General features: G+C 42.7%; 1 protein-coding gene across 1 annotated transcript in view; it reads left to right on the top strand.

Annotated features, from left to right (window-relative positions):
* TMEM132D (transmembrane protein 132D) overlaps nt 1–26,798 on the top strand; it is an 835,026-nt gene that overhangs the window by 549,668 nt on the left and 258,560 nt on the right. Inside the window, 1 exon segment of the mRNA XM_003907388.5 lies at nt 17,124–17,307. Coding sequence (XP_003907437.3) covers nt 17,124–17,307 — 184 coding nt within the window.

The raw sequence follows: 26,798 nt of genomic DNA, 5'->3' as shown, positions 1-26,798 counted from the left end.
CTTCTTTCTTTCTCTCTCATTCCTTCCTTCCTCTCTCTTTCTCTTCCTTCCTTCCATTCTTTCTTTCTTTTCTTTACTTCCTTCCTTCTTTCTCTCTCCTTCCTTCCTTTCTCTCTTTCTCTTCCTTCCTTCCATTCTTTCTTCCTTTCTTTTATTTCCTTCCTTCTTTCTTTCTCTCTCCTTCCTTCCTTTCTCTCTTTCTTTCTTTCCTTCTTTCTCCCCCCCTCCTTCCCTTCTTTCTTTTCTTTTCTTTTTTTTTGTTGAGATAGAGTCTCGCTCTGTCACCCAGGCTGGAGTGCAGTGACAAGATCTCAGCTCACTGCAAGCTCCGCCTCCCAGGTTCACGCCATTCTCCTGCCTCAGCCTCCCGAGTAGCTGGGACTACGGGCGCCCGCCACCACACCTGGTTAATTTTTTGTATTTTTTAGCAGAGACGGGGTTTCACCGTGTTAGCCAGGATGGTCTCGATCTCCTGACCTCGTGATCTGTCCAATCCCAAAATGCTGGGATTACAGATGTGAGCCTCTGAGCCACGCCTTTCCCTTTCCCTTTCCTTTCCTTTTTCTTTCTTTCTTTTCTTTCCTTCCTTTCTTTCTCTCACTCTTTCACCCAGGCCGGAGTGCAGTGGCACAATCTCAGCTCACTGCAGCCTCAACCTCCCAGGCTCAAGCGATCCTCCCACCTCAGCTTCCTGAGTAGCTAGGACTACAGGCACATGCCACCATGCCTGGCTAATTTTTTTTTTTTTTTTTTACTTTTTTTTTTAGAGACAGGGTTTCATCATGTTGTCTGGAATAGTCTCAAACTCCTGAAGTCAAACAGTCCTCCCGCCTAGGCCTCCCAAAGTGTTAGGATTACAGGCATGAGTCACCGTGCCTGGCCTCGTTTCTTATTTATTGCCAGAACCTTTCGTGTAGCATTTGTTAATTGACTTTGGCATCCTCCTTACTTTAAAAATCCCTTCAGTTTCTCTAGAAGCAGACTTTGAGTTTGGGATTTGTGTGCAATTGATTTATGAAGGAAGTGCTTCCAGGAGAACCCAGTAAGTGCTAGGGAAAGTAAGACGGGAGTGGATGGAGAACCCAAATGAAGTTTCAGATGAAGTCGCGTGCAGGGTAGCATCACCCTGATCCCATGGCGGGCAGCTCTGGAGGGCAAGCAATCCTGCTGCCTTTGACCCCCCAGCTAGATGCACAGGAGCAGGGCTTTCACCTCCAGCATCGGACTCTGTGTGAGGCCCCTCCAAGGGCCAGGAACCCTCAGGCACTTTAGGCTCTTTGTGCTTGTGGGCAAGGAGAATTCAGAAACTAAGAAGTGTCATCAAGGAAAGCTGCAGGTACAGATTGTTAAGGACAAAAGCACACATTGAAGCCCGTGTGAAAGAACACGGGAACAGTTTTTTAAAGAGAAAAGCAGGGAGTTGAGTAGAATGCTGACACCATCCACCATAATTTGCTGCCTAAATATTGTCTTATTCAGATAACCTTTGGAAGGTGTTCTGAATTGCTGGGAGAACATCTCCAAGGAAAGGGTCGTTCAGATACTAGATTTGCCTTGTCTCTAACTTCACTTTTGTTTTCAAAATTTCACCAATTTATGCTTTAGAGTACCATCTGGAAAAACTTAAGTTGGAAATAGAATTTCACTCTCCGCTTCCCCCACCCACCCCTCCACCTTACCCCAAGCTCTTACACAGGCGCTGGCAGCCAGTTGCCCATGTAGGCGGTTGCAGAGTGAGGTTTTATTGTTGGTATGCTTTTTAAGGAACTATCCTACTATGTTGAGTTTCTATTCTGGAAAAAAAAAATGCAGGTAGCTTTAAGATGCATTGACTTGCATCTCAAATACTTAGCTCTAAATAGTTCTTGTGTTCAGGGGTCCATGTCTACATTGTTGTACTAAGTCCACAGTGTGTCTTTTTGATCTCTCCAAATGAATGGTAAGCTTTCCTATCTAATATGGTAGTTTCCACAGCTTCATTTGATTTTTAGACACATTATCGGACTTAAAGAGTTGGTAGAAGATTTAAAGGCAAAGCTAACTGCAAAGTCTCTGGTGACAAAAATGTACCAGCTTTGCTTCTGCAGAATTTATTTGAAGCATTCATATCAGGTTTAGGGTCTCTGGTAAGCTCCTGGGGGATAGAAAGGTGCCTCCTTGGTCTTCTTTCTTATAAGAATACCTGTTCTTGCACTGGAAAAAGTGGTGGGGGCATATTAGGCAGAAATCAAGAGTGGACATTCTGCCGTCAGGTCTCTTGACTCCTCCATTTATTAGCTGAGTAACCCTGGACAAATGTTTAGCTTCATGGAGAGTAGATTTCTTACCTGCAAACTGGGAGTAATAATGTCATCTTATTCATTGGAATACTGTGAAGATTACATGGGGTAAGACATAAAAAGCTTTTAAAGCAGTGTTTGGCACAGTAAAAGAATACCCAATAAAGGCTGGGCACTGTGGCTCACATCTGTAATCCCAGCACTTTGGGAGGCTGAGGCGGGCAGATCATGAAGTCAGGAGTTGGAGACCAGCCTGGCCAATATGGTGAAACCCCACCTCTACTAAAAATACAAAAATTAACCGGGCGTGGTGGTTCACACCTAGCTACTCGGGAGACTGAGGCAGAAGCATCGCTTGAACCCAGGAGGTGAAGGTTGCAGTAAGCTGAGATCACGCCACTGCACTCCAGCCTGGGCGACAGAGCGAGACTGACAAAAACAAAAACAAACAAACAAACAAAAAATATATATACACACACATACACACACAAAATAAAGTTTAGTTTTTGCATCACTCTGGAAATAGATGCAGGAGAACCCTAAAATAAGATTTATCTTATTCTTTTGGAAAAGATGTTCCTTTTTGGCCTTGAGGTCTGCTGAAGGGGCCTCAAGGTTCACTTTAGTTTTTGTTCTCAGGTCTCTGAGCCTCGGCCCTGGAGGATATAGGGTCCTGGTCTGTGCCTGGGCTGAGCTGGAGCCTTGTCTTCCAAAAGGGTATTTCAGACTGTTGCTTACGGCCAACAGTTTTGACTTCATCTACTTACGTGCATCCCTTTCTGGTGGAAAGGTTTAGATTTTGAGTCCAATGCACAAAGGAGTCTGCACAAGTGAGCATTATTGGGGAATGAGAGGAGCTGTCTGTGTTGGGAAGGAGCTATTCATTGTCCCTGTGCAAGAAGATTAGACCGCCGAGAGATGCCTCCAAACCACGCCTGTGGCGTCAGCCAGGAGGTATTTGAGCTGCATGTAGAGACTGGGCTCCCTACTGTGCTTCCTTTTTCAGTGCCCTCCATACAATGGATGATGGCAAGCAGGTGAGTGAAGGAAGATGTTTAGTTTACCCATGCTAAAACAGCAACCACGCCAGTGGGCAAAACTAAACTACGGGCAGGTCCCATTCCCAGAATGCTTCCCGTTTCACAAGTCTGACATAGCCCCGTGCCTTTCTCCTGGTGATTGCACTTTGTCCTCCAAGCAAAACCTGCCCAATCTCAACCACAATGCTGCCTTCTCCATGGAGCCCCCAAATCAAGCCCCGCCCACCCTGATTGCTACCTGTTTGACTCATTGATGGGGAGGAGAGGAGGGAGGCTGGCAGGATGGGACTCTGTTTCTGAATCCAAACTGTTCGGAAGTGATGTTTGAACAGTTTGGGTTCCTTCAGACCTTATGTCCCCTTGCCTGAAACTCTATTATTGTCTCCTCTTCACTCATTCTCACAGACATCTGAAATTCATGTTTTTTGAATTTTCCTCGCTTCGTACATTTTACCAATCATCTCCCCCAGATAGACTTAGTACATTCTACCTCTAATGCTGTTGTTTACTGAATACTTCCAAGCGCACAGATATCCATATAATTAAGCTTTTATAAACCTCTTACATAGTTGTTCACAATCCTATTTGCATGTTGGAATCTTCCTGGATAAAAAGAAGAGGCGAAGGAAGGAAGGAAGGAGGGAGGGAGGGAGGGAGGGAGGGAAGGAAGGAAGGAAACTGATTTCTGGGGTTACAGGAAAGAGGTCCCGATCCAGACCCCAAGAGAGGGTTCTTGGATCTTGCACAAGAAAGAATTCAGGGCAAGTCCACCGTGCAAAGCAAAAGCAAGTTTATTAAGAAAGTAAAGTGGTAGAATGATTTGTAATCCTTTGGGTATATACCCAGTAATGGGATTGCTGGGTCAAATGGTATCTCTGGTTCTAGATCCTTGAGGAATTGCCACACTGTCTTCCACAATGGCTGAACTAATTTACACTCCTACCAACAGTGTAAAACCATTCCTATTTCTCCACAGTCTCACCAGCATCTATTGTTTCCTGACTTTTTAATGATTGCCATTCTGACTGGCATGAGATGGTATCTCATTGTGGTTTTCATTTGCATTTCGCTAATGATCAGTGATGATGAGCTTTTTTTCATATGTTTGTTGACCACATAAATGTCTTCTTTTGAGAAGGGTCTGTTCATATCCTTTGCCTATTTTTTGATGGAGTTGTTTGTTTTTTTCTTGTAAATTTGTTTAAGCTCCTTGTAAATTCTGGATATTAGACCTTTGTCAGACATATAGATTGCAAAAATTTTTTCCCATTCACAGTACGTTGCCTGTTCACTCTGATGCTAAAGAAAAAAAAAAAGGAAAGTGGTGAAAGGGCAGCTATTCCATTGACAGAGTAGGATGTTCCTGAAAGTAAGAGGAGGAAGGCGTCCACCGTAGGTACAATGCTTGTATATGTGGGGAGATGTGTTCTGCTAAAGGGTTTGTGATAAAGCATTAATTTTCTTAATTACTGTATTTTCCAATAATCAATATTATTATCTTCAAGTAAAATTAGTAATGCCTTTGCTCTCAAGATATCGGGATATCAGGACACTCCAAGTCTGGGTCTGTTTAGTAAACATTATTAATTGTTCCCTTACCCATAAACATCTAGAGGCTGGGAATGCCTAACTTCCTGGGAATGCAGCCCGGCAGGTCCCAGCCTCACTTTCCAGCCCTCACTCAAGATGGAGTCGCTCTGATTCTAATGCCTCTGACGTATCTGCCCCCTCCCTTTACAACAGGATCCTTAATCTGAAGGGTTGCGAGGGATGAAGATCCATCTTTAACTTCTTCAGGCTGAATAGGGGCGATGGTATTCCTGCCTAACTATTAGGGTCTCTTGCATTCAGGGTAGAGAGAAGCTCAGTCAGAGAGCATTGGTATGGTGAGAGTTGTTCGTAACTCTTCAGTTCCAACAAAAGGTGATATCTGGAAGGTTAACAAGTGTCCATTTTAAGAAAGTGTTGAGTGAGCTTGTCTTGCATTCCCACACAAAGAGCACAACTGCAATATATTCCACAACAGCAAAGCAAAATGAGGAAAATCATTCTAAGTAAATGGAGCAGGAAGGCGTTCCAAGAACTGGGCAGTTGTTGGAACCCAACTGAGATAGGGTTGACTGATAGTGCCTCAGTGACAGAGATGTGAATGTCTAAAGCTGTGATAGCCTGGGTAATCTTATGTGAATAGTCTGGAACATACACATAACATTCAGTTGTGATCAAAGCACAAGTTCACTCTTGGGCCACTGTTAAAATGTCCAAAGCCATAGGGTTTTGTAAGGCTTCCTGCCTAATCTGAGAAGTTTCCCCAGTTAGGAGGGTACGACCGGCTCGTGTATTATTGAAAGCTGCAGCAGTGTGCTTGGCTAAGGCTTTAACTTGTAACTGGATACTGATTGTACCTGCCGGTGGGGAAAATAGAGCCATCAGATAGAACCACGAAGATGCCCGTTTTTGTCACCTATGGTGAGCTTTTACAATTTCCCAGTTAGATGGGAGAGAGTCCAATTTGGTGAAGATGTATCCTGGGAGATAAGTACGACCTCATGTACATCTTCTAGTTCAGTTATAAGGTAAGTATGGCCAGCCATGTGTTCCACAAACCCATAACCATCCCCAAGGAGAAGGGTAGTCACTCATTTTTGGCAAATTATCTTGCCATCCCATCCACATCTGGTCGGTTAGAAGGGTCTGATTACATTGTTGAGGTGACAGCCATCCTATATCATGGATTTCAGTCTAGTGGTGACTATTATTACGACTTTCACAACATACAGGAGCTTGCCTGATACCTGCACTGGAAGAGCTGTCATTCACCCGAATTCATCATATATAGCATAACCTAAAGCGGGGTGGAGTTTAGCTGTTTTCTAATTAGATTAAAATGGTGCCCTCTTATCTTTTCATAGGAGGGGAAGGGGCTAAGGCCCGTGTGGCTATGATACATGGGAAAAGAGGGATTATGTTTATGATGTTCAGTTTCCCAGTCATAATAAAATCCCCATAAACTTGGGTTGGTTGGTTGAATATGCCAGGGCTACTGGACGTGGAGGAAAGTGGCAATTCTCCACATACCCAACAGTTTGTCTGATTATGCGAGAGGTGAAAGTCAGGGCTCACTCAGTAAATAAGTCACTCTCTGCATGATTCCAACTTATACCCAAAAGTAGAATACCAATCTATGTCTTTATGTTACCCATCCCTTTCATTTCTTCTGAACAGGAGTCGGAGGTCACTGATTGGCTCACGGGAATAAACGGAATCAGTCTCTTGTGTTCCGTTGGCCTGTGGGACTTCATAAGAGAAAGGTTTAATTCGAGATAAGTGGACCCAACTATTTATTCCCAGAAGTTTAACTGCAGTTGGGGTACTATGGAAAACTTGATAGGGTTCCTTCCATTTTGGGAGAAAGTTGATCTGCTGGGGATCCTTCCTTCCAAGTATTTAATAGGACCCAATTTCCCAGCTGGGTTGGAACAAGATTCTCTTCCTTAGCTGGGGAAGGGAAGTCTTTGATTTCCATATTCAAGGAGTGTGTTTTGCACTTGTTCTAAGTTGATCACATAATTCTGTAGTTTGAAAGTATCTATGTCTATTAGGAGGCCTATAGTTCAGAAAGGTCTTCCATTCATTATTTCAAAAGGGCTGAGGTGCAGATTTCCCTTAGGGGCCCCTCGAACCCACAATAAGGCTACAGGTAATAAAGACAGCCAGGTTTCTGATGTTTCTTGGCATAGTTTAGCAACAGTCCTTTTTAGAGCTGGATTAGCTCTTTCTACTTTCCCTGAAGACTGTGGCCTCCACGCCGAGTGAAGGCGTTACTGAATTCCTAGGGCTGAAGATATGTTTTGGGTAATTGTCACTGTGGAAGATGGGCCATTATCACTGTGTAAGCTCTCAGGCAGCCCAGATCTAGGAATTCTTTCCTTTAGCAAGAGGTTAGAAACCTCAATTAATTTTTCAGATAGGATAGGAAAAGCCTCAATCCAACTGGTCAATGTGTCAATGAATACTAATAAATATTTAAACTCTTTACATGGGAGCATCTGAAATGACCTACTTGCCCGTCTTTGCCAGGGTGTGCTCCTCTATGCTGAGCAGGCCTTACTAGAGCAGGTGGTGAAGCTTGGTTATTTGGATCATTCCTGACACATAGTTCACAGGCCCGAGTTACCTGCTTTACTGTTTTAAGTAAGCCTTTTCCTATAAAAAGGTGAGACGTTAATTGAAACAGGGAACCTCTTCCCCAGTGAGTAGAGTCATGCAAATGCTTAACTATTTTCCACTGATTAGCACCTGGTGTTAACAGTTTGTTGTCCTTCTTCCCTGGTGCAGAGCTACTTCCATCTGTAAACCATTCTACCTCAGGATTATCTAGAGGCTCATCTTCTAAATACGGATGGCTGGAGTAAACTTGCTCCATCACTTGAATATGAGAATGACCTAGGGTGCCTGTGGGTTCAGGCAAACAGGTAGCTGGATGCAAAGTCTGGCATACTTTAAGTGTTCTATCAGGAGCGTCTAGCAACAAAGCCTGGTATTTATTCACAGGAAAGGAGAAGGAGCCATTTCTGTCTGCCTTATCATTTCAAAAAGATACTACTGTTCGCAGCTGAGTTAACAAATCCTTTCCCAACAAGGGGTGGGGCATTCAGGAGAAAACCAAAGTCCCCGAAGAGCAGCTTAAAGGATAAGTAAAATAGCATCCGTGGACTTGTCCATCTATCCCCTTGACCGTACAGTTTTTGGGGTGACAGAGGCCCACTATAATGGATGAAAACAGAGTAAGCATCCCAGAAGGAAGTTAGTATTGTTATCCGCCACATCAAGGGTTATCTGAGGCTCCTCCGGGGATATGGTGAGTTGTCCAATGGGAGCTGTGGCGGAAGGTCTCGGGCTCGTCACTCAGGATTGCCTGGCTATTTCGGTCATCATCGGTTCGGGTGCCAGTGGCTCTTTCTGGGATGCTGGGCAGTCCCTCTTCCAATGGCCAGTTTTCTTTTCTTTTCTTTATTTTATTTTAGTTTACTTTAAGTTCTGAGGTACATGTACAGAACGTGCAGGTTTGTTACACAGATATACATGTGCCATGGTGGTTTGCTGCACCCATCAACCCATCATCTAGGTTTTAAGCCCCACATGCATTAGGTATTTCTCCTAATGATATGTCTCCCCTTGTCCCCAACCCACTGACAGGCCCCGGCATGTGATGCTCCCCTCCCTGTGTCCATGTGTTCTCATTGTTCAACTCCTACTTGTGAGTGAGAACATGTGGAGTCTGGTTTTCTGTTCCTATGTTAGTTTGCTGAAAATGATGGTTTCCAGCTTCATCCATGCCCCTGCAAAGGACATGAACTCATTTGCTTTTATGGCTGCATAGTATTCCATGGTGAATATGTGCCACATTTTCTTTACCCAGTCTATCATTGATGAGCATTTGGGTTGGTTCCAAGTCTTTGCTATTGTGAATAGCACTGCAGTAAACATACGTGTGCATATGTCTTTATAGTAGAATGGTTGATAATCCCTTGGGTATGTACCCAGTAATGGGATTGCTGGGTCAAATGGTATTTCTGGTTCTAGATCATTGAGGGATCACCACACTGTCTTCCACTATGGTTGAACTAATTTACACCCCCACCAACAGTGTAAAAGCATTCCTATTTCTTCACATCCTCTCCAGTACCTGTTGTTTCCTGACTTTTTAATGATCACCATTCTCACTGGTGTGAGATGGTATCTCACTGTGGTTTTGATTTGCATTTCTCTGGTGACCAGTGATGATGAGGGTTTTTTTCATGTTTATTGGCCACATAAATGTCTTCTTTTGAGAAGTATCTCTTCATATCCTTCGCCCACTTTTTGGTGGGTTTGTTTGTTTGTTTCTTGTAAATTTGTTTAAGTTTCTTATAGATTTTGGATGTTAGACCTTTGTCAGATGGATAGATTGCAAAAATGTTCTCCCATTCTGTAGGTTTCCTGTTCACTCTAATGATACTTTCTCTTGTGTAGAAGCTCTTTAGTTTAATTAGATCTCGTTTGTCAATTTTGGCTTTTCTTGCCATTGCTTTCGGTGTTTTAGTCAGGAAGTCTTTGCCTATGCCTATGTCCTGAATGGTATTGCCTACGTTTTCCTCTAGTGTTTTTGTGGTTTTAGGTTTTATGTTTAAGTCTTAATCCATCTTGAGTTAATTTTTGTATAAGGTATAAAGGAAAGAGTCTGGTTTCCGTTTTCCACATATGGCCAGCCAGTTTTCACAGCACCATCTATTAAATAGGGAATCCTTTCTCCATTGCCTGTTTTTTCAGGTGTGTTGAAGATCAGATGGTTGTAGATGTGTGGTGTTATTTCTGAGGTCTCTGTTCTGTTCCATTAGTCTATATATCTGTTTTGGTACCAGTACCACGCTGTTTTGGTTACTGTAGCCTTGTAGTATAGTTTGAAGGCAGGTAGCATGATGCCGCCAGCTTTGTTCTTTTTGCTTAGGATTGTCTTGGCTATACAAGTTCTTTTTTGGTTCCATGTGAAATTTAAAGTAGTTTTTTCTAGTTCTGTGAAGAAAGTCAATGGTAGCTTGATGGAGATAGCATTGAATCTATAAATTGCTTTGGGCAGTATGGCCATTTTCATGATACTGATTCTTCCTATCCATGAGCATGGAATGTTTTTCCATTTGTTTGTGTCCTCTCTTATTTCCTTGAGCAGTGGTTTGCAGTTCTCCTTGAAGAGGTCCTTCACGTCCCTCATAAGTTATATTCCTAGGTATTGTATTCTCTTTGTAGCAATTTTGAATGGAAATTCATTCATGACTTTGTTCTCTGCTTATCCGTTATTAGTGTATGGGAATGCTTGTGATACTTGCATATGATTTTTTATCCTGAGACTACTGAAGTTGCTTATCAGCTTAAGGAGTTTTGGGGCTGAGACAATGGGGTTTTCTAAATATACAGTCATGTCATCTTCAAAGAGACAATTTGAGTTCCTCTCTTCCTATTTGAATACCCTTTATTTCTTTCTCTTACCTGATTGCCCTGGCCAGAACTTCCAATACTGTGTTGAATAGGAGTGGTGAGAGAAGGCATCCTTGTCTTGTGCCGGTTTTCAAAAGGAGTGCTTCCAGCTTGTGCCCATTCAGTATGATACTGGCTATGGGTTTTTCAAAAATAGCTCTTATTATTGTGAGATATGTTCAGATCTAAAATTGACACCCTAACATCACAATTAAAAGAACTAGAGAAGCAAGAGCAAACAAATTCAAAAGCTAGCAGAAGACAAGAAATAAGTAAGATCAAAGCAGAACTGAAGGAGACAGAGTCATGAAAATCCCTTCAAAAAAATCCATGAATCCAGGAGCTGGTTTTTTGAAAAGATTAACAAAATAGAGACTGCTAGCCAGACTAATAAAGTAGAAAAGAGAGAAGAATCAAATAGACAAAATAAGAAATGATAAAGGGGATATCACCACTGATCCCACAGAAATACAAACTACCATCAGAAAATACTACAAACACCTCTAGGAAAATAAACTAGCAAATCTAGAAGAAATGGATAAATTCCTAGACAAACACATCCTACCAAGACTAAACCAGTAAGAAGTCGAATCCCTGAATAGACCAATAACAAATTCTGAAACTGAGGCAGTAATTAATAGCCTACCAACCAAAAAAAGCCCGGGACCAGACAGATTCACAGCCGAATTTTACCAAAGGTACAAAGAGGAGCTGGTACCATTCCTCCTAAAACTATTCCAAACAGCAGAAAAAGAGGGACTCCTCCTCAACTCATTTTATGAAGCCAGCATCATCCTGATACCAAAACCTGGCAGAGACGCAACAAAAAAAGATAATTTCAAGCCAGTATCCCTGATGAACATCCATGCGAAAATCCTCAGTAAAATACTGTCAAACTGAATCCAGCAGCAGCACATCAAAAAGCTTATCCATCACAATCAAGTCGGCTTCATCCCTAGGATGCAAGGCTGGTTCAACATACGCAAATCAATAAATGTAATCCATCACATAAACAGAACCATGTCTAGCTCTTTTTCTTCTTTTCCTCTCATCAAACATGCACACAACTGCTGCAGAGGTTTATCCTGACTGAGCAGCAAAAATGCTTGAACATAGGATATTTCATCCCACTTTCCCTCCTGCTTACAAAACAAACTCACTTGAAGTATAGTATTGAAGACCATAGTTCCAGTAGGAGGCCATTTCTCTTGCTTTTCCAAATAATAACAAAGCCAAATACCAGTATTACATAGAAACACCAGTTTTCTGTTCTTAAGCCCATTCAGTTGAAACTGGTCCCAGTGTTCGAGAATATATCCCAGTGGTGAGTTCTTTGGAACCGATGCTGTGGTTCCCATGAAGGAAGCAGGTGATGCTGAAAGAAAAGTTCCAAACCTGTGAGATCATATTGCCGCTGGCTGAGTTCCACTAACAAGGATAAGACAGGTTTTGAAGGCCAGCTGCATTAATGAGGGGATCCCTGCCAAAAATTGAATTCTCTTATTCACATTATCCAAATAACATAAGTGAACTGAGCCAGGAATCTTAGATAAAGCACAACATGGACTTTGACAAAAATGTCGAATAAGGCAAAGGAAATGAAGAGGATTTAGATGAGAAGGACCAGAGCAAGCAGGTTCTGGGCAATAGCAGACAAGCAAAGCTGGTTTGCCCAAATCCAAGAAAGGAGAGAAGTTTTTTTAGTGTGCAAAATGAAACAAAATGGCAAAGGGAAGAGTCCCCTGATTTCCATCCTTGTGCTTCTCAGTCACACCTAGTCAGCATAGTGACAACAAAACACAACCACATCTATCTAATCTTACTGCTCATAGCTGTTAAATACCAAATCTCAATCAGCAGTTTTAGAGACGGAGCCATCAATGCTTTTTGCTCCTAATGTTTTGCAGGCAGACACTTGGAAATCGGGAGGCACATAGGAAAAGACTAAGTTAAAATCCCTAAGACCCTTTAAATAAAGTCTCCTGAAAATGACAGTGAAACAGAGACAGCAACCAAGAAATTGATTCATGCAGCAATAGAAAAAGGCAGGTTAATATGAAGAGCAGAGCCTGCGGTGCCAAACCTGCTTTTAGCCGAGAGGGACTTTACTGAGAGGAGCCTCTAACCCCCTAAATCTTAGAAGCAACTAAGTCGGGCCCTAACCCGAGGTCGGGCCTCTAACCCAAGGTTGGTCAAGCATCCTTGCCTTTTATTAAGAGGGGCCTCTAACCCACTCTGTCTTAGGAGAGACTCTGACTCCTCTAAGTTGGGCCTCTAACCCAATCCCATTCTGTACCCAGGTATATGCACCCCACTTACCCAAAATTAGCCAACTGGTGCATGCAGATGATTTTCCTTTGGGTCGGGAGTCTCTTCAGTATCATCCATTTGGGGTTTGCCAGAAATACGTTACAGGACCCCAACATTTATCCAAAGGTAGTCATTGGGTCACGGTTTCTGCCCTGTAGTCCCATCTGTGGTCACCAGAAATATGTTACAGGAAAGGGGTTCTGATCCAGACCCCAAGAGAGGGCTCTTGGATCTCGTGCAAGAAAGAATTCAGGGCAAGTCCAAAGTGCAAAGCAAAAGCAAGTTTATTAAGAAAGTAAAGTGGCGAAAGGACAGCTACTCCATAGACAGAGTAGGACATTCCGGAAGTAAGAGGAGGAAGGTGTCCACCCTGGGTACAATGTTTGTGTATATGGAGAAATGTGCTCTGCTACAAGGGTTTGTGATAAAGGATTAATTTTCTTAATTACTATGTTTTATAAGAATCAATATTATTATCTTTATTTTTTTGAGACAGGGTCTTGCTGTCACCCAGGCTGGAGTGCAGTGGTACGATCTCAGTTCATTGCAACCTCTGCCTCCTGGGTTCAAGCAATTCTCCTGCCTCAGCCTCCCCAGTAGCTGGGATTACAGGCACATGCCACCACGCCCGGCTAGTTTTTTTTTTTTTTTCCTTAGAGGTGAGGCTCCACCATGTTGACCAAGCTGATCTTGAACTCCTGACCTCAAGTGATCCACCCATCTCAGACTCCCCTAAGTGCTGGGATTACAGGAATGAGCCACCACGCCTGACAACATTATTTTCTGTAAAGCAAAATTAGGAATGTCTTTTTTCTCCAGATTTTGGGATATCTGGACACTCCCAAGTCTGGGTCTGTTTAATAAACATTATTAATTTCTTCCCTTAACCGTAAACATCTAGATGCTAGGAATGCCTAACTTTCTGGGACTGCCGCCCAGCAAGTGCCAGCCTCATTTTCTAGCCTCACTCAAGATGGAGTTGCTCTGGTTCAAACACCTTTGACCCTGGCTCCACTCAGGAACAATCAGAAATCTGTAAGGATGATGCCTGGACATTGCTTTATTTGTAAAGTTCCCAGGCAATTTCAATGCATGGGAGGTGGAAAAATCACTGCTTTAACCAGATATAGTTTATAAACTTCTCTTTGACTGACTGTATTTATCTCCTATAATACATCAGATTCCCTTCTGATGAATATCAGGAATTACATTCTATTATAAGCACAAAATGCAACAAAATAAACATGACCATTGTTTTCAGGATATGTACCATCTGTCAGACACACAAACTGCAAGGGCACAGTCCTTGTCTTTAGAGTAAAACATGAAGAAGTGATAAATATTGCCTACTATGCAAGAGTTTGGGAAGCTGTTCAGTGCTAAATATTTACAAAGGGGCATTAAAATTCAAATTCCCACTGTTGTACTAAGGTACACATGATGAGATATTCCAACGAGATCACTGTGTGCAGCATTTATAAAGGAAATTGTCAGGAACTCGGTCCACAACCCTACCGTAGATGAACTATTGGAGAACTCAGGAACTCGGTCCACAGCCCTACTGTAGATGAACTATTGAGAATCAGGAACTCGGTCCACAGCCCTACTGTAGATGAACGCAATGGAGAATCCCAGGAACTCGTCCACAGTCTCTACTGTAGATGAACTATTGGGGAACCGGAACTCGGCCCAACAGCCCTACTGTAGATGAGAACTATTGGGGAACTCGAACTCGGGTCCACAGCCAGTACTGTAGAGATGAACCATTAAACCCTGCACCCCTGGGTCCACAGCCCTACTGTAGATGAACTATTGGGGAACTCGGGAACTCGGTCCACAGCCCTACTCATGCAAGCTAAGGAGTCATTCCACAAAATCACACACATGCAGCATTTTCCCCACAAGTTCAAGGTACAACTTTCCTGAACGTTGGTATAGTCCTGGGTTAATAATTCCCAACTTAGAATATTTTCATCACTACTTCATAGAGAGGGCAGTTGGCTGAAAAAAGACATTGTTGCTTTTACATCTTGACCAGGAAAAGGATGTAAAGAAGAAGGGAAAAGCTAAATGTATAGAACAATCATGTAAGGTTATAGGAAGAGTAAAATTAGATGAAGTAAATGGAGCACTTTTACCTTATATTTATTGAATGGTATTATAGGTGGGTCTTCTAGGATGGCAAGAACTTACATATATGAAGAGATTTATAAGGTTTTTCTGATAAAACAAACTCTAAAAACAGAAGTATGGGGCTGTGGGGTGGGAGGCGTCCAGTATTCCAGTGCAGGCAAGGTTTGTCGGTTTTTATTTGAGGTCAAGGAACCTGGAAGGAAATAGGGGTAGAACGTGATGTGGACATATAAGCAGTTATTGTGTACAATGAAGTACACTCATGCAGGTGTTCACATGGCTCAAATGCAAGTAATGCTAATTCTGTTCTATAAATTCCTTTTCTCATGATTAAAAACAGAAGGCGAGGCCCAACACAGACAAGATGGAGGTTATCCCATTTCATCAACGGGAAAGTCATACCAAAATTCTTATCAAGTTCAAATACAAAAACAAAGATGCATTGTAGCATCTTAATTCCAAGTTCTCTTTAGCTGTGAGTAGAAATGCCAGTCAGGGGCCTCAAAGAGACAGTGGCATCCTTTTCTTATGAAAAGAAAGGTGTGGGAGAAAAAAGCCCACCGTGGCCTAGGGGATTTGTTGACGATTTTTATCACACCAGCTGCTTCTCAAAGAGGTAAACAACTTTTTTTCAGGAGCCAAGAGGGAGTGCATTTTGTAGGATTGAAAAACCAGCCGTCATCTTTTCCCCATCATTACTCATAGCCCATTGCAGCTATCCCGTTCCATGGAAGAGATGGCTGCTTAAGCGGAAGGCTGATCTCTGCATTTGGGGTTCTTTCTTTTGGCAGTTCTTCTCATCTCATTTCTCTGGCCCCCTCCTTCCTCTCCTCTTTTTTTCCCCCTCCCCTTCCTCTTCTTCTATCTTTCTTTTTCTTTTCTTTTCGTTTCTTTTTTTTTTTTTTTTTTTTTGAGACCTATTTTCATTCTGTCGCCCAGGCTGGAGTGCAGTGGTGTGATCCCAGCTCACCACAACCTCTGCCTCCCAAGTTCAAGCAATTCTCATGCCTCAGCCTCCCGAGTGCTGAGATTATAGGCACATGCCACCACACCCAGCTATTTTTTTTATTAGTAGTAGAGATAGAGTTTTGCCCTGTTGGCCAAGCTGGTCTCGAACTCCCGACCTCAAGTGATCGCTTTCATCTTTCCTTTCTTTCTACTTCTCTCTCTCTTTCCATTTCTCCCTCCCTCCTCCTTTCTCTCTCTCCCTCCTTCTCTGTTCATTAGAATCTCCCCTGATATTCTAGTTTTCCATCTCATCCTCCCATTGAGAACAAGGCTCCCTGGAAGCCCCACCATTTATCTCTGAGCTTCTTACTGATAAACTTGGGTGAGTTTGATGGTGTGATAAAAAATGTCAACAGCTTTGTCACATATAAAAGAACAAACCTTATTCTCCTAAATGTCAGAGTTCAATGATCATTTCTCAAAGGTTTAAATTCAAATCTTTTAGAAATAGATCTGACAGGTAGACGTTGTTTGTCCACTGAGGCTTTAAAATGCACCTTTCTCAGCGGGTTCCTCTGTTCATTCTCACCTACACCCTGTTCATTTCCTCTTCAGGCAAAGGCAGGCACTAAATCTACATTTTTCTACCTGTCACATAGAAGAGCAGACATTATATGAAAAATCACGATGATGAGGCAGCCAGCTAATTAATTACTTAAATAGCTGTAAAAATAATCCAGAAAGTCCTAGGTGGATTTGTTTCTATATGTATGCTTATAGGAAAATTGAGTGTCTAGCAACCAGTCTTTGTCTCAATGACTCCCATCACCATGTAGTATCTGGCGACTTCTCCATGCTCATCACAGCGTCCCCCTTCACCCTGCTTTGTTGTGCACACCTTGCCTGTTTCTCTGCAATTCTGTCTTACCACTGCCAGATAACAGAACCGTGTCACCCTCAGACATCCTTAAAATTCTGTGCACCCACCTCAATCTGGCTGTGGCTTTGGAAAATCCAATAGAAGTTGCATAGACATTTGTGAGAGTGAGGAAACGTGTTCTCCTAAATGGAGAATGAGAAAGGAAGCGTTTAAGAAATGCAATCACTATTTCCTGTAATTATCCACAAATACCCGCTCTGGGGCATCTGAGCAGCCCACAGACGGAAGGACTTTGGAACCTGGAGTGATAGTATCTAAGACCAGGCAAATGCTGCAGAGCATATTAAAGCTCCTTTGTTCATTTTGGAATGGCGTCTCTGAATGCTCTTTGCAGAGATGTGTGCACTTGATTCCGTGTGGAGGTACATAGAGAAATGGCCAAGGGCTGCCCACTCTCTGCCAAGCATGCTATGCCTCATCAGTCCCTGAAAGCTGTTCTCCTCTGTGTCTTCTCTCCAGTGCGGATGGCGCCTCCTACGAGGTCATGCAGATTGACGTGGAGGTGGAAGAGCCCAGTGATCTGCCAGCCACACAGCTGGTCACGTGGCAGGTCGAGTACCCCGGAGAGATCACGTCTGACTTGGGAGTGTCGAAGATCTATGTGAGCCCAAAGGACTTGATTGGAGTTGTGCCACTGGCTATGGTAAGCAAGCCCCGCCTTGGGCTGTTAGAACTGAACTCGGGGAAGGGGAATGCGCCCTACGGTGACCCAGGCTGGGTGGGGAAAAGTGGAGGAGCCAAGAACCAGGACAGTGAGAAATGAAACCACAAAGTTGACTGCCAATAGCCAATTGTTGTGTGTGTGTGTGAGTGTGTGTGTGTATCAATCGATCGATCGATCTATCTATCTATAAAACAATTTTCTTAATATTATTTAGAAAATAACCTCCAGGTATTAGATTTGGGTCTGCTATTATTTGAAAATTGTTGATGACTTGATAGATGTGTTTGTGGCTTATGATGTAGACACCTGTGGATCTCGAACCCACACAGCTGTGGAGTCCATGTAGATCAAGTATAGGAGTGAAATGTGCTGAGACATTTGTCAAACACCTGCCTGGTCCCCCAGACCACCAGTTAGAAAATATTGACCAGTGTTCTTATGCCATGCTGAAAGAACACCAGAAATCAGTTCTTCAATCCAAGGCAACTGGACAGCTGCCTGGTGACACTAAACGGGTTACTGTGTTTGTTGTTCATTAGGAAATGTAAAGGTGTTTGGGTTACTGTAGTTGACAAGGGCTCTTACTGTTTTATTTGAGAGGCACTGAGCATCCCTGGTTATTATTTTGTGTGAGACGGTCGTGCCCTTTGCTTTGGACTCTTAGCGGTTCTGTAGCAACGCTTGAGCGTTGAGGGAATAGCAAGGAGAAAGGCTTGAACCCGGGAGGTGGAGGTGACAGAGCCAGCCTAAGTGACAGACGGAGACTTCATCTCAAAACAAAACAAAATGAAACATGGTGGGCTGAGTTGTTAGCAATGGGCTCTGAGCGGCTTCCTCTGGAACTAAGTGGAGAGCCAGAGTCCTGTCTGATCAACCTTTTGTACTGGGAGTGTTCTGACTCTTCCCAGAGCAAGGTGCCTTATTTTAACCTTGACTTGTTTGGTAAAAGAGTGTTGTCATGCAAGGGATGTGGTTGCCATTATTAAATTACTTTGCTTTTGTTCATTCTGTCTTTATTGAGAGATATGTGAAAGAAATGTTAGATCCATGCATCCATTGATTGATTCATTGATTGATTGATTGATGCCACACATTCCTGAAACAGAAGAGAAAAGGAGGAAAGCCAGCCTGCCTGGATGGGGGGCGGTGAGTGAGTTGAGTTTAGTCTCCGGGGAGCTTGGAAGCCAGCCTGAGGAGTTGGATTGTTGCGTGCAGTGGGAAGCCCCCGTGAGGGGTCTGCAGGGGAGCCACATGGACTGACTCATGTTTTCAGAAGATCAGTGTGGCTGTACATGGAGAATGAATTCAAGAGGGTAAGAGAGCATTAGGAGACTGTATTCTGGCTTCTGGAAAAAAAAAAAAAAAAAAGACCTTATAATGCCGACCTACAGAGCTTGATGTTTACTTGGCTCTCAACATCCTGTGTAAATTTCAGCAGCCTGGGACTCATAAGGTGGCTCCAGCAGGTCAGGGTGTGGCCTCTTTCCATCCTGTTGCTTTGAGTAACCCCAAACACATTGACCTAATCACTCTTACTCCAAATTAATGACAACCATACCCACGTTACAGCTATTTTCTAAATTTTCACATTCCATGTTGATGAAGCTGCAGGAAAATGGGAATCATTACACAAAGCAGGTGGAATTTTATATTTGTTAAGCTTTCTGGAAGTCAGTTTGGCAAATATTATTTAAAAGGTAATACAATATCGTATATTGTATTACTTTAAAAAATTTGTTTATTATTTATTTTTCTTTTTTTGTGAGACAGAGTTTCACTCTGTCGCCCAGGCTGGAGTACAGTGGCGCAATCTCAGCTCACTGCAGCCTCTGCCCCCCAGGTTCAAGTGGTTCTCCTGCCTCAGCCTCCTGAGTAGCTGGGATTACAGGCACCTGCCAACATGCCCAGCTAATTTTTGTATTTTTAGTAGAGATGGGGTTTCATCATGTTAGCCAGGCTGGTCTTGAACTCCTGACCTAAGGTGATCCACCTGCCTCAGTTTCCCAAAGTGCTGGAATTACAGGCATGAGCCACCATACCCAGCCTATAAATTTTTTATAATATATTTTATAAGTGGAAAAGGGGAGAGTGTGTGCTTCTCTCCTTCCCGAGCACCCTACCTCTGCTCCCACCCCATCAGCCTGGGAGCTCCACCAAGTGCTGACATCTAGCTACAAGGGAGGCTGGAGAGAGTGAGCTATTCCAGGAGCCAGATGCCCCGCTGCAGGCATGCAGCAGTGGGAGAAGGGAGTGCACCTGGGGAAATGTCTGGCGTTGTCCTGGCTGAGATAACAGCAGTGGAGCAGCAGCATCCACCTTAGAAGACAAGACTTCCAGATGCATTGCATACAGGTGTGAAGAAAACACACGAATAAAAGCTGTCTCCTAGCTTTAGGCCCAAACAAAAATTCCCGGTATATCTCCATGACACTACTACACAAGCTTAAAATTTAAGAGCTTTTGGCCAGGCACGGTGGCTCACGCCTGTAAAACCAGCACTTTGGGAGGAGTGGATCATGGGGCGGGTGGATCACGAGGTCAGGAGATCGAGACCATCCTGACTAACACGGTGAAACCCCATCTCTGCTAAAAATACAAAAAAAGAAAAAGTAGCCAGGTGAGGTGGCGGGCACCTGTAGTCCCAGTTGCTGGGGAGGCTGAGGCAGGAGAATGGCGTGAACCCGGGAGGCAGAGCTTGCAGTGAGCCAAGATCGTGCCACTGCACTCCAGCCTGGGAGACAGAGTGAGACTCTGTCTCAAAAAAAAAAAAAAAAATTAAGGGCTTTTTTGTTATAAAATAACCTATGGTCTATATTTTTGTACAAAAATCTTTGCACACATTTTTAATGAACTCCTTCAGGTCAACTTTTAGAAATAAATTCAAATCAAAGGATATGCAATATTGAGTTACTTTTTCTATAATGTTTATCAAACTGCCTTCCAGAAAGCTTAACCAATTTAAAATTCCGCCTGCTATGTGTAATGATACCCATTTTCCTGCAACTTCCTCTAACATGAAATATTAAAATTTAGAAAACAATTTATTAAGCAAAAAGTACATCTCAATGTTGCTTTAATTTGCCCTTCTTAGATGACATGTTTATTTCCTATTAAGCATTTGGTTTTTGCCCATTTTCTTTTCCCATTGGGAATTCAATTTCTTCTTATAGCTTTGTTGTAAATCTTTTTTTTATTATGGTAGAAATCATATAACATTCAAGCTACCATCTTAACCATTTTAAGTGTATAGTTTAGTAATGTTAAGTATTTTCTCATTGCTGAGTCCAGAACTTTTTCATCTTTTAACACTGAAACTCTATAGCTACTAAACACAAATTCCTCCTTCCTCCTCCACAGACACTGGTAACCACCTGTCTATTTCTATATATTAGTGATCCTAACCTTTCCATTGACATACTGCAGATACTCTTACTAGTTTACCATTTGCTGATTAACTTTGCTGGTCAGACTTTTTTGGCTTGCTCAGACTTCTGTCTGTTTATTTAATTTGTATGTAGTCAAATCCATTATCTTTTCCATAATGGAAATCCCTCATCTCCCTCTAATTATATCCAAGACCAAAAAGGCATAAAATCTCCAAATATTAAACTATTCACACACAGCACAACTGTCTTCAAAACTAATGCTGAAAGTGAGTGCAATTGTGGTAATTTCGTGCTGTTGTTAAGGATTTGAGGTCTGCTTGGGTTGGAGCTGGTGGCCTCTCCGTTCTTTGTGTGCTGTGCAATTTCATCTCCAGGAAAGCTCTGGGATGAGATGAGGTCAAGTGCTTGCATTGAAAGCTACTTTTTAGAAGCACATTTTTTTTTCAATATTTTGTATTTTTTTATTGAAGTTTTCTTCAGTATTGTGCCTTTTTTCCCCTAATGTCTTGGATCATGAAAGTTTTTAGTTTCTTAATCCAGTTATAGGTTTTTATGAGATTTATTACATTGTTTTCTCAGTTCAGGAAATCATGCCTTACTATGTTGTAAGTAAATATGTTTTTGTTTTTAGGGAGGCAAATTCTGAGGGAAAAGGTCATTAAAGGTGCATTAGCATTCATCTATTAAGTGCTTATCTGTAACCACATTAATGTCTGAATCTGGAGAGTGGTGTTTGCTCTTCTTTTCTTTCTTTTTTTTTTTTTTTTTTTTTTGGAGACAGGGTCTCGCTTTGTCACCCGGGCTAGAGCGCAGTGGTGTGATCTCAGCTTACCGCAACCTCCGCCTCCCGGGTTCAATGGATTCTCAAGCCTCAGCCAAATAGCTGGGATTGCAGGTGTGCACCATCATGCCCGGCTAATTTTTATATTTTAGTAGAGATGGGGTTTTGCCATGTTGCCCAGGCTGGTCTCGAACTCCTGGCCTCAAGCAACCCACCCGCCTGTGCCTCCCAAAATGCTGGGATTAGGGGCATGAGCCACTGCACCCAGCCTGGTGTTTGCATGTCTTGGAAAAGTTGGAGTCCCGTTTGTAGTGACACAGCTTTCCAAGGAGAAAGGTCTCCGTTTCTCAAAGTTCTTCAACGTCCTTCTCTCCTAACTGCCTCCTGAGTTTTGGCTAAAACAAGTGTTTCAAGTTTACACCAGTGTTCAGGGGTAATGGCACTGATATATATACTTTATCAATTTTTGAATGCCTCATCAGCTAGTCCTTTAAAACATTGTAACAAGTCCTCTTCATTTTAAAATAAAACAAACATTTTTCTTCCTCTTGGGTAGTGGCTGTGTGGATATTTGCTTGTGGCTAATGTTGTACGTGCAGGTTATGGAAGTGAATGACTGCTCTCCTGTGGGATTTTAAGAACATGCCCTCCCGGGTGGGTCTCTTGACCAGCTTCTCATTTTGCTTTGGGTCTCAGTTATGACCGCTAAGTTTTAGTTATTAGAATGGATCTGAGACTTCAGATAAAACTTAATCAGGAGACATGGTCAGGACAGACAATGTCTGTATTATCCTTGAAAATAATCAAAGGAGAACTCCAGCCCTACAGGGACCTGGTGCTGATGGTGTTATGTGGCGTTCACCATGGCATAAGGATACACACAGATGCATCTGCCAAACCCAACCCTGAAGATCCTGGGGAACCACAGAGCTCTTAAACAAACGTGAAGAATCAAATGTGCCATTGCTCTTTAGGAATGCAATTCGATATCACATTCTCAGCTTTTTCTCAAACGTGATTCTGATGGAAAGACAAAAAGCATCTCAGAATTGTCTCGTTAGAGCCAAGCTCCCATGCTGCATCCTCCATGGGGTCTTCCTTGATCATCGGGCTCAGACAGGATCCACATTAACTCCTCTACTCTGTGCACCCATGTTTTCCTTGCACACAATGAGGGCAGTAGGCAAGTCGGAGGGTTCTGACACTGCACAGTTATTCTTGAGGGTTGAGATCATGTGTTTGGAGCCATCATAGGTAGGGGTCGTACCCAAGAAGCTTGGGAGGACATCGGTTCAGTATGTCCCTTTGATTTGCACTCTAAGTCCTTCCTCGTCTCATTTTATTCTTTGAACCCTGCTATATTTGTCTATTTTCTGTTGCTTACAACAGAATGCCTGAAACTGGGTGACTGATAAGGAAAATTATTTATTAAAGTTCTGGAGGCTGAGAAGTTCAAGGTCAAGAGGCCACAGGTGGTGAAGACCTTCTTGCTGGTGGGGAACTCTCTGCAGAGTCCCGAGGCGGAGCAGGGCGCTGTATGGGGGTGGGTGCTGAGTATGCTAATGTGCTGTCTCAGGTCACTCTGCCTCTTCTTACAGTGCCACCACTCTCGCTCCCATAATAACCCATTAATCCATTCATCCATGAATGGATTAATTCACATCCATGAACAGATTAATTCACATTCACAAACGGATTAACTCATTCACGAGTGTAGGGCCCTCATGGCCCAATCACCTCTTAAAGGCCCACCTCTCAGTATTGCCACATTGGGGATTAAGTGCCAACATGATTTGGGGAGGGAACATTTAAACCATAGCACCCACCTAAACCTCTCCGATCTCCAAGCTTTTTTTCCAAACTGGAAGCTGCTAGACTCCAGTGAACCCCTCCTGACATGTGATATTTCATACTCAGATGCTGTGTTCTCATTAGCACACGTAGGGGACTCCATAACCTGGGTAACTACAGGTGAAGCTAAGCAGATTATTCTCGGCTTGACCCTCCACCTACTTGGTTGAATGCTGAGTTCCTTCCTCATATGATTCTTGGGATTACAATAATGTAATCATTAAGGAATCTCTCCCTCCTTATCTCACCTGCATCTTCCTAAATCTTCTCCATTAAGGCATGTTCTCCTAAATCTATGATTTGGTAGAAAATTTCCATTTCTGTGATCTTAGCAGACAAAACTGACTCATATTTTTAGAACCATATAATTTTATTATTGTAAGCCGTCTGATGAAATACATTTTAAATAAGCTTTACTGAATCAAGTACATTTCTCTTCTAAAATAAAATGAACTTCCTTTTCACCAAACCATACTCTCCCCTCCTCTTCAGAATCTTTGGGATGTATTCCCCTGGCACAGTCACTTGCTTTGTGTTACATCCTTCCAGCACTGTGATTATGCTCAAACCCTGTCCTCCTGATATCACCCAGCAGAAAGCACAGGACCAGCCGATAGCTGATGCTCAGTAAAGGCTGGTAAGAGAACAGCCTTATCCCTCACTGGAATATACATGAGTTTGCGAGGAGATGGTAACCCAGGCCACCTATCTCCCTGCAGTTTTGAAGTCAGCACAGGTAATGTGTGGTGCCAGTCACCCACTAAGATCAAGACTTAAGAAAAGGCTGTCAAATTGGGGAAGGGAGCTTCCTTTCCTGGCTTGAGTAATATGTTTTTTTGAATGATTGGCGTAAAAGCAGATTCTTGGCTCTTTTTATTTGACTGTTCATAGCATTCTTTTTTGTGTGTGAGAGCCTGTTAATTAATATGCCAGATACCCTCTGTTGTTTTACTCAGACTTTTTGAAAATTCAGTCACACTGCACAGCACACTGTGGCTTTCATTTTCATACTTTCTCAACCACATGCAAATTAAGATAGCCCTTGAAAACATTTCTTCCCTAAAGCACCTTCTTGCATTGTGTTCGCTGAGTAGCCATTGCTCCCTAAACAGCATTCACAGTAATTACACCAAGTGCTTACTGTTCATTAGGTACCAGGTATGGTTCTAGGAACTTCTACACATATATGGAGGAGATGAGGTCAGGGTAGGCAGGAGCTGGGTTCTAGAGACCCCATCAGTCATGGTACCTGCAGTGGGATTTCTGATTCAAGATGTATGAAAGTGTGTGTGTGTGTGTGTGTGTGTGTGTGTGTGTGTATATTTGAGTTATTATAGTGTAATGCAAGCACTTGGACTTCAGGACTAGACAAAGAACTGCGCTCAAGGTCCAGCTCTTAAGCAAATGTACATTTTCTGCAATTTGATTTGAATAATTGGTAATGTTTGCCTTCCAAAAAAAATAAAGGGCACTGACCACTCATTTAAAAGTGTCTTCTCTGGTATCATTTGCTTTTATATATATATAAAAATTATTTATATATGTAATAAATATATATAATATATAAATATATATAATATATAAATATATATTATATATAAATATATATTATATATATAATATATAAATATATATAAAAAGAATTTATTTCCCACAATGTCCCAGTGAAATTGACATGACTATTATCCCCATTTCACAGATGGATGAGGTCACACAGAGTTGGAAAAATGGCCCCAAGCTACCTAGCTAAGAAGCTGAGCTGAAATTAGATTCCAGATGGATGAGCTCCAGAGTCTAAGCTCATAACCAGTCCACTCCACCCCTCTCACACGGGAAACAGAGCGTAGGCTGTTGATCAGTTCCATATGCAAAAAGATCTTTGGAAAATGCAAATGCAAGGAGGTGCGCTCATAAAAATATGAAATTGAGAAGTCTTATTGAAATAGAAAAAGTCATCTGAAAATGAATTATTTATTATGCACAAAGCCACTGCCTTTTCTTTTCAGCCCACTCTGTTGCCTCTGATGTTCCCTAATGAGCCATCCTCTCCAGAGGTGATTTATAATGAGATGGCGGTGGCGGCTGAACTTCAATGCTTTTAAAGGCCCATAGTACAAAACAAATGCAGGAGAATTATTGCTTTTGTTGCTCACCGTGTGGTTATTACAGCCCTAGCTGTTGTACAACCAGTTGCTATCAGTGAACAAATAAGCTATGATGTAACTCATTTTAGAGGCACCACAGAAGCATAGTCCATTCAAAAAGCATTTCCTGAGCCCGCTATCTGCTGGGCACTTGCCTTTGTCTTGAGATTTAGCAGAGCTCGTGCCACTCAGGGGAAGCAGCTGGGAAATGTGTCAAAAATAATTGAGCAAGATGATTTCAGAATTAATACATGCTTTGAAGAAAAGAGAACAGGGTATCATGGAGGGAACGACTCACTGAGATGTGCTCTTTCGGACTAGGATATTCCTGCAGAGATGACATTTGAGCTCAGACATTGCTCCAGGAAGGGCCCAGCCTGGGAAGTTGTGAGAGGAGCTGGCTTTCCAGACAGAAGGAAAAGTGGGTGCCGAAGCCCAAAGCAGGGGCCAGCCCTGAGTGCTTTTGAATGGAAAAAGGGCCAGTGCAACTGGAGATAGTGAGTGGGGAAACGGTACAAGGAGATGAGGTCAGGGTAGGCGGGAGCTGGGTACTAGAGACCCCATCAGGCGTGGTACATGCAGCGAGATTTCTGGTTCAAGATGTTTATATCTGATATGATCATGATTTATTTTTTAATATCACTCTGAATGCTATGAGGAGATCAGATTTGCAGGGAGAGATCAACAGTGGAAATAGACCACTTGGGGGCTCCTTTGGTGGTCCAGGTAGAAAGGATGACAACTTGGAATAGGGTGATGATGGGGATGGTGAGACAAGCGGAAGGTCTCAGGATGTATTTCATAAGTATAGCACCAGGACTTGCTTATAGGCTGGGCAAGGACGGTATTTGAACAGCCGAGAGCCAATGTGAGTCTAGACTAGACAGACTGTCCAGTGGAACTTTCCGAGATGATATGAACGTTCTATAATCTAAACCATCCAGTATGGTGGCCACAGCCACATGTGGTTATTGGGTTCTAGAAATGTGGATTGTGTAACTGAATAACTGAACGTTTAAAATTAATATTAACATAAACAGCCATGTGTGCTAGTGGCTATCAGGTTAGACAGTATCTAAAGGTTTGGCTGAGGGATCAGGGGAATTCACGTTTCTGAGATGATGGTGATTGGTATGCTCTCCACTTGCTGTGCGGACCCACTGTTTGTTCTTCTCCACCCTGCTGTGTGTCCCTGGGGTCTTTCCTTTATGGATTACATCGAACAGGCTGCCCTGCCCACCGGCTTCGGCTTGGTTCAGCCAGTGTAAGGCACTGAGAGGAGAGAGGAGGTCAGATAGAAGTTCCTTC

This window comes from Papio anubis, chromosome 9 (assembly GCF_008728515.1).
Source record: "Papio anubis isolate 15944 chromosome 9, Panubis1.0, whole genome shotgun sequence".
Lineage (NCBI taxonomy): Eukaryota > Metazoa > Chordata > Mammalia > Primates > Cercopithecidae > Papio > Papio anubis.
The sequence above is the reverse complement of the archived record's forward strand: the minus strand, read 5'-3'. Positions and strand labels throughout refer to the sequence as shown.